The 8,713-nt window shown below is 38.8% G+C and overlaps 1 protein-coding gene across 1 annotated transcript; it reads left to right on the top strand.

The window, feature by feature from the left end:
* Window positions 1-4,896: 4,896 nt before the first annotated feature.
* Window positions 4,897-8,450, top strand: LOC149246857 (2-alkenal reductase (NADP(+)-dependent)-like). Its single transcript, XM_089458045.1, has 6 exons — window positions 4,897-5,367; window positions 5,715-5,889; window positions 6,199-6,365; window positions 6,505-6,584; window positions 7,591-7,717; window positions 7,816-8,450. Exons 1-6 carry the CDS (start codon window positions 5,128-5,130, stop codon window positions 8,080-8,082), a joined length of 1,056 nt encoding a protein of 351 aa, XP_089314171.1. The 5' UTR covers window positions 4,897-5,127; the 3' UTR covers window positions 8,083-8,450.
* The last annotated feature ends 263 nt before the right edge of the window (window positions 8,451-8,713 follow it).

Genomic DNA, 8,713 nt, shown 5'->3' with positions numbered 1-8,713 from the left:
CAGACTGTCCATTTTGTTGAGAAAGGTTTTGGGGGCAAGGAGAACAGAGTGTTGATATAGAGGCATACTTATAAGGACCGACTTCATAAGGATGACTTTCCCTGCATTATTCAGCCAAGAGGCTCCCCAAGCTTGGATTCTGTTCTTTAGCTTATCGAGCAGCGGCATCCAGTGAGCAACTTTAGGCTTGGATTTGAAGATTGGGATCCCGAGATATTTAAATGACTCCCAATTTCGAATTCCATCCATTTCTAAAAGCCTTGCAATATCAGACAACTCCTTGATCGAGCAGTTCCAGCCATAGATAGAGCATTTTCGGTAGTTAATTTTGCTGCCTGAGAGCAACCTGTAAATGTCCAGCTCCTTCTTGAAGGATCTGGCAGAGATTATGCTGGCTCCTCCAAGCAGCAAGGTGTCATCTGCGAACTGTGCATGATTAATGTCTTTCACCTTGTGAGTCGTTCTGAGGCCAGGCAGGATTTGAATCTACTGGTTATGATCAAGCTGGAAACTGAGTACCGAGGCCTGAATAGCATATAGGAGTGGAGACAAGGGACATCCTTGTCTAAGGCCCCTAGAGGCTTGGAAGAAGTCAGTTGAACGGCCATTAACCAGTGGCGCGATCCATGGCGAGGCAATACAGGCATTCACCCAGTTTATGAAGGCTGTTGAAAAGCCTAACTTCTTCATCACATTGAACAAAAAATCATGTCTCACCCTATCGAATGCGTTAGCTAGATCGAGCTTAATCACCATACCTTTCTCGTTTCTTTGGCAGCTAGAGTGAACTGCTTCTTGCACCAGCACAATGTTGTCCAATATCTTTCTTCCTTTTATGAATCCGCCTTGATTTTCAGGGATGATGGCTGGCAAAATATTCTTTAGCCTGTTGGCAATTATTTTGGAGACTAGCTTGTAACTTGAATTGCACAAGGATATGGGCCTAAATCTGCTGAAGTCGGAAGCACCTTTCTCTTTTGGGATCAAGGCTAGAAAGGCCGAGTTGATGCCACCGCCCAACTTTGCACAATTCTGGGACTTTCTGACCATTCTCAATAAATCGTTTTTAATTGTCGACCAACAAGTCAAGAGAAACCTGACAGTGAACCCATCAGGGCCTGGGGCTTTATCAGGCTCCATGAAATCCAGAACTTTCTTAAGCTCGTCCAAGCTGATCGGAGCAGTCAACATAACATTATCTGATTCCTTAACGCTCTTGGGAATTAAGTCCATTGAGTAGGCATGAGGATCAATAGGGGTTTCTTCAGGAGCCGAATAAAGATCTTTGAAGAAGGAATAAGCAGCTCTCTTAATGCCATCGAAATCCTTAACCACAGTGTTTTGGTAATGTATCTCAGAAACTGATTTGAAATGCTTTCGAGCTTCGGCTTGTTTATGAAAGAAGCTGGTGTTTTTATCTCCGGACTTTAACCATAGATTCCTAGACTTCTGTCTCCAGAATTCTTCCTCCTCCCTGCTAGATCTGTGTACCTCTTTTTGCAGCTCGACTTCTTTTTGGAGAAGACTTTGTGTTACAGGACTATGCTCCATAGCTAATTGATGAGCAGCAAGACTGTTAATAGATTCTTTTCTTTTGGCAGTAGGAGTTTCCAATCTTTTAGCCCACTCCTTAAGACTTCTTTTTAGTCCCCTGATTTTCTCTTCCCACACAAAGAATGGAGAACCATGGACAGGCCTATTCCAGGCTTCAGAAACCACCTCTTGGAATCCTTCTTGCTGAATCCACAGAGGACTGAAACGAAAAGGGATGGGGCCTAGATTACCATCCAGAGAAAGCTCAAGGAGGATGGGCTTATGATCAGAAATGAGATTTGGTAGAATTTTAGAAGTGGCCATAAGACCGCATGTCAGGAAAGAAGAGTGGACTAGGAATCTATCCAAACGGGCAGCAATGTGGTTGGGGGCTAATCTTTTGTTGGACCAGGTGAATTTGCTTGAAGAAGGTTTAATATCCTCCAGATCCCAGCCCCGCATAATATCTTCAACCCATTCTCTGGCAGGGTCCCTGACAATGGAGCCTCCCTTTTTCTCATCAAGAGCAAGGGTGACATTTAGATCCCCTGCAATAATGATATTTCCTGGATTTTCCTCTGAAAGAAAGGATTGAAGCGAGTTCCAACAAATTTTTTTCTCGCCTAGCAAAACAAGAGCATAAAGATTAAACATACTTACCTGTTGACCATAATCTTTGTGGAGAAGCTGAGTGTAAAGCCAATGGGGGCTACTTTTTTCTTGAATAAGATCATATATGGCGCTGTTCCAAAAGGTGCCTATTCCACCAGAAGCGCCTCTTGCACTAACCACTCTTCCTTGACCTTTTTGCCAAAAAACTTTACTGGATTGGAGGAGAAGAAGTTCCTCCAGCTTTGTCTCCTGGATGAGGAGGATTTCAGGCGAATATATTCTCACTATGTCTTTTAAGGCTTCCTCTTTCAACCTGCTACCTAATCCTCTACAGTTCCAGGAGACGTATTTCATTATTTACTGACTTGAGGGATTGAGGCTCCTTTTGGAGCCCTGTTACTCTTGCGCCCAGATCTGGTATTCATCATTCCTTTGAGGGTTTTTTGGGAGCCTTGGAGGACATCTAGATAAGTTTTTTCCTCTCTCTGTTTCTTCTTGGAATTCTGACCCCTAGTCGTTTTGATAGGAGTGACTTGCGAGTTATCAGTTTCAGAATCTCTCTCTTCTGATTCTTCCTCAGATTCGGAGGCGAGACTGATGTGCTCTTCGTTGCCTTCTTTACCCCTCCGACAATCATCAACTGGTGGAACAGTTGATTCGGCTTCAGTTTCTTTCGCTTGCTTCAACTTATTTCCTGTTTCCTCTTGTGTCTCCATGACATCCACCTTTTCTCCTGATGAGGAGCCATCTTTAGAAGCAGCAGTGGCCTTTGGATTAGGTTGTGGCTTCCCCAGCGATACAGAGTTATTCTGCCCCGGGGGCTTTGGAACAGCCTTTCCCTTTTTAATTTCTTTCCATCCTTCCTCTTCAACCGTGTTCCCTGTTGGAGCTTTTGGGCAGTTTCGCTGAAAGTGTCCATGCTCATGACAGGTTCTGCATTTGAAAGGCAGCTGCTCGTAATCCAACTTCTGATAATGCTGCCATTCTCCAACTGTGAGTTTGACCGCTTCTGGCAGACCGGCTTCCAGATCGACTTCCACGCAGATTCTAGCGCAGGTATATTGGCCCTTGTGATCAGCTTTGTCAATGAAACGACCCAGCCCATTTCCAATCTTCTGCAGGGATTGATAGCTCCAACAGTGTATCGGAAGATTAGGAAGACGAACCCAGACCGGCACCTCCTTAGGGACATCGACGGAGGGATCGAAATCGGGGCTCCATTTGTTAAGATACAGTCCCTGATTTCCCATAAAATACGGCCCGTTTGTGAACACCAGATCACGATTTTCTTTGGATGTAAATTCAAAAATGAAGTAGCCTCGTCCCACAGCATAACAGATCACGTTATTTTTCAGCTGAGGTCTCCAGTTTCGCTGAATCCATTCGTCCGTGATTTTTGTGGAAGGCCAGCGGCCCATAAACTACCCTACCAGGCCTCTGTCAGCCAGAGAAAGAGCGATTTTAATCGTTTGTTCCTCTGGAAGTGCAATCTCTGGTATTTCTTCAAGTTTTTTTATGAACTTCGGCACTTCTGAGAACTGGCGTTTCTTCCCTTTCTGCTTTAAGAGGCTGCGGAATGCTTCTTCAGAAGTTGATGGAGGGGTGGGAGCGGCCTCCCCACCCCAGGACCGCTCATGGTAGCGTCAAGTCTCGACGGCGGCTGCAGACCTAGTCCAAACTCCGCAGAACAGAGCAGAGCACGCGCAAAAAAAAAATTGAATATTAAAGGAATATGTTACTTGAAATTACATAACCTCATTATTATAGCCTCATAAGAGACCATGAAAAATAAATTATTTTTTAATTTTGAAAAAGATCTGACATTATGTTTAATTATATAAAACTTGTTTTTTCAAATAAAAATAGAATAATTAATAACCTAAAATATAAAAACAAATAACAACAACCAATCTAGTCCATATAAACTATCGACAAATGATTTTAAAAAAGTTTTACTTTAATAAATTTATATAAATATAAATAAAAAAATTATATAAATATCAACCAATGTGTCATTATCCACTTTACCAACCAACCAATCTATTCCACATAAACTATCAATAATTATTTTAAGTAACAAAAATAATTATTTTAAGTAACATAGTTAGTTTTGTTGTGATGATAATAATGAATTTATATAAATATCCACGATACCAATAAACAATGAAATAAGTTTTTGCAGGTTAATTTTGTTTTACCATAAATAGAAAAACCCTGTAGCATCTGCACAAAACCCTTATGGGCGATGGAAATCAGAAAATTAGGTGTTTTTTGGTATTCTTACACACTCACCTAACTTCACAAGAATTTTTCATCCACTTTGACTTTCATCACTTTATATTAAATCAAGTGAACCGACTTTCGAACTAAAAAGGAGTGGAACTGTTGTTGAGTGGACCCTGATGGATCTGGAGTCGTCTAAAGAGGCAGAAGAATGGGTGGGAAAGTTAAAAAGTGATTAGAATTTGGTAAAAAAAAATTTGTATTTGAATAGTGTTTTTTATGGTGAAAATGAATTCAGCATTCTCAAAAATGTCTAAAATACTTGAAATTTTGAAGTCTAATAATTATAATGTAGATTTTCAAAAATTCTTGCAAAATTTTCTCTAAATATGACCAAAATTTCCAGGCAACTCCTCCGCCTCATTAAACTAGGCGGATTTTTATTGGTTAAGGACTCCTGCCCACATGTACCAACTTTTTTTTGTAACCTTTGGTAGGACTCTCCGATTTACATGTCCATTGCATACCCCACTACGGCGGGAGGGTAGCCCAAGATTTGAACACAAACTTCCGGTTCTGTGAGACTTCATTTCCACGACAATTGCCACTTGAGCTATCCCATATGAACGCCCACATGTACCAACTTTAATCCTGTATATATCGCAACTTATCACCTCAATCGCCCTGTATATATTGCAACGCAGCACTGGTTGAATGAGTGATTGTATGTACAATTGAGGCCTGCAGCATTCATTCATCATGGAGCAGAGAGTTCCCAACAGAGAGTTAATATTAGTTGCATATGCCAACGAAGGGCCCGTTACAGATTCACATCTGAAAATCAGAGAGACCCAACTGGATCTTGGAAGCGTGGGCAAAGATGGATCATCTGGAGATGTGGCTGTGCAGAATCTGTGGATATCTGTAGATCCATATCTTCGGCAGCTTATGAAGGAATCCGATGATGGTCTCTATTTACCAAGTTTTCCGTTGAATCAGGTTTGTTTGGTTATGATTTCCGTGTAATTTTTGAATCCGTTCTTGCACAGAGTTTTAATAAAGGCTATTAAGTGGTTTGATGAACAATTAGGCTTTTTAGTTGACTGGAGTTTTAATAATGGCTATTAAGTGGTTTGATGAACAATTGGGCTTTTTAGTTGACTGGAGTTTTAATAATGGCTATTAAGTGGTTTGATGAACAGTTGGGCTTTTTAGTTGCCTGGGGTTTTGTTGGGTTCAAGTCCAGACATACATGGTATCTCATCATAAATTGTATCCCGCCATTGATCTTTAAAAGTTACCAATAATAACTACTACAATAAGTTTTGTGTTGCTGATATGTGCAGGCAATCCGATCTATTTTAGTGGGGAAGGTAGTGGCATCTGCTAATCCGGCCTTCGAAGTGGGTGATATCGTTTCTGGTTTCTATCAAGTTTCCGAGTACGCTATTGTTCCAGGAGCCGACCTCAGAAAAATTGACACCAGTGTTGTTAAACCATCTGATTATTTGGGAATTCTGGGTAAGTTTTTGGATTTGAATATCAGAATGTCACACTGCCACAAGTTGTCACAGATAGCCATAGTGTTATTTGAAATTTCTGGACAAATACATTTCTAGGCAAGCTACAAGCATTGCTTTATCTTGTTGCCCTGAGTGGAGATATCAAATATCGGCTGTGTAATGAAAATTTATATTGAAGGGTTTTGCTCTGAACAGTACAGCGAGGGTTTTGCTCTGAAGGGCTATTTTTTAGGCCATTGTTGCCATCTTGCTAATTAGAGTAATCTGTATTTGAATTCTCATGATATGGGCGATTGGATTGGGATAGGGATGCCCGCCTTGACTGCATGGGCTGGATTCACAATCGTCGGAGAACCTAAACCCGGGGATGAAGTTTTTGTTTCGGCAGCAGCGGGCTCAGTGGGAATGCTGGTTGGGCAGCTCGCCAAAATCAAAGGCTGCCGCGTTGTTGGCAGCGCAGGTAGCGACCAGAAGGTGCATCTTCCTCACTGTTTTCCTGCCTTATCTTGACTTCTGGGGCCTTCGTCCATTGAACCTGTTCTAATCCATTAAGTTTTCATTATATCCCCTTCCTCTTACAGATTCTGACCAACATGCAAATGTGAGCCTACAGGTGAAGCTGCTGAAAGAATTTGGTTTTGATGATGCCTTCAATTACAAATCTGAAACAGACTTGGATGCTGCATTGAGCAGGTAAGCTTTTGAATATATTTGTTTTTGTTTTTTTCCTCAATTTTAGATTTTTTTTTAAGGAAAGAAGTTATCCATATTTTTTTTTCCTTTTTCTTCCGGTTTGAAGGTTTTTTCAGTTTGAAGGCCTGAGTGAAGTTGGTCGGTAGTTATAGGATTCATTCCAGAACGAAGTTACCTATTTTTTTTTTTTTTTCAGTTTGAGGGCTTGAGTAAAGTTGTTGGTATATTTTAGGGCTTATTCAAAAGTTCACAGTAATATTTATCAAAAGATTACAATTCAACATTTTATCTGTTAGAATACTCTCTTTTTTCTTCTTTTTTTCTTTCAGTTTGAGGGCATAGTAAATTATTGGTAAATATTAGGGCTTATTCAAAAGTTCACTGTAATATTTATCAAAACATTACAATTCTTCATTTTACCGGCTAGAATTTAAACTAAGTAGAGAAAATAATAACTATTCTACCGGACCAGCCAAATATACCCCAGTTAACTATATATCTCAACTTATACCATTTAATATTATTATTAATAATGCATATTATTTACATAGTCTTAAATTTACATTTAATCATATATACTTTGCATATGCTGTATATTTGACTTAAATATCATTGTTCAGTATTTATTGTTTGATTTTATAGTGGAATTGCTCATTTATCATACTAAAGCAAATAGTAGATTATCATTGTTCAGTGTTTTTTTTGTTGATTTGTGGAATTGCTTATTTCATCTTACTAAAGTAAATCATAAATGCTTAAAATGGATGGATCTGTTAGTTTTTTTAATTGTTTCAGAGATCACAGTAAACTCTGAAATGTCCATTTATAATTAATTAATCAGAATGAGATTTGATTCTTTGATTCCTGAGACTGTAACTTCCAAGATTTTGCATAACATTGTTCCAAAAATTGGAGGTTCTTTGAGTGACCCCTACCGTCTTATGGCTAGCCAATGAGCAATGGATAAATATGAAGAGAGGTCATCTATGTACTGTTTGTTGTACAGGTACTTCCCCAGAGGTATAGATATCTACTTTGAAAATGTGGGTGGACGCATGTTGGAAGCTGTTCTGAACCACATCAACATGAAAGCTCGGATTCCAGTCTGTGGGATGATCTCTCAGTATAATCAGGTGGTTGTAATGGATGAATTGTTATGTCAGTGGAGTGTATCTGCAATACCTTAGGTTATTACAGTTTATTAATGTATATTATATATTGTGTGGAGCAGGAGTGGAAGCAACGTTTCGGAGTGAGAAACCTGCTGAACTTGGTGGGGAAATGTGCAAAGATGGAAGGCTTCATGTCCGGGCAATACCATCATCGCATGGGGGAGTTCTTTGAGGAGATGACAGGGTATATCAAGCAAGGAAAAATCAAATACAAGGAAGATGTTAAGGTGGGGTTGGACAGTTTCTTGGAAGCTTTTAACTCCATGTTTACTGGAGAGAATATTGGTAAACCTGTCATTTATCTGGGGCCACCGCTGCCAAAATAAATTCTGGATGAAGCCACCATAATGAATTCTGGATGAATATGAGAGGGCATATTTCTTAAAGAGATGGGAAGAGGATCTTATCTGCAATGATGTCACATGCAGTCATTTGTCTCAAGCCACGGCAATAAATTCCGAATGAATATGAGAGGGCATGTTTCTGGAAGTGATGGGAATGGTAAGAGGTTCTTGGATAATGCAGACAATGCGACAGATGCATCTTTCACTTTTTTGTTTTGAAGTGATAATTATTGGAGTGTCGCACTAAAGACAACTCTATAATTATCTATAGATTTTGAATTTTGGTTTTAAATTTTGTTTGACAAAGTTTACTCCATAATTATCTATAGATTTTGAATTTTGGTTTTAAATTTTGTTTTACAAAGTTTTTGTATATTTTAATATATATATATAAAAGTTTGATGGAATTGTATTTTAATGATGTTTAATATATTATTTTGATTGGGAAAATTAAACCTATGATTTTATATCAATATTATATTAAAAAACACTTAAAAAAATTAAACATCTTACCATTGTAAATATCTAATTTATTTAATTAATATTAGTTTATAGATTTTTTAAATTAATAATAATTTTTTTCACCATTTAAAAAAAATTATTATATATATAT

The sequence above is a fragment of the Pinus tabuliformis genome, chromosome 7 (genome assembly GCF_031772625.1).
Source record: "Pinus tabuliformis cultivar Carrire ecotype Pingquan chromosome 7, CPIR1, whole genome shotgun sequence".
NCBI lineage: Eukaryota > Viridiplantae > Streptophyta > Pinopsida > Pinales > Pinaceae > Pinus > Pinus tabuliformis.
Note: the sequence above shows the minus strand (reverse complement) of the source record. Positions and strands in the feature narration are given on the sequence as shown.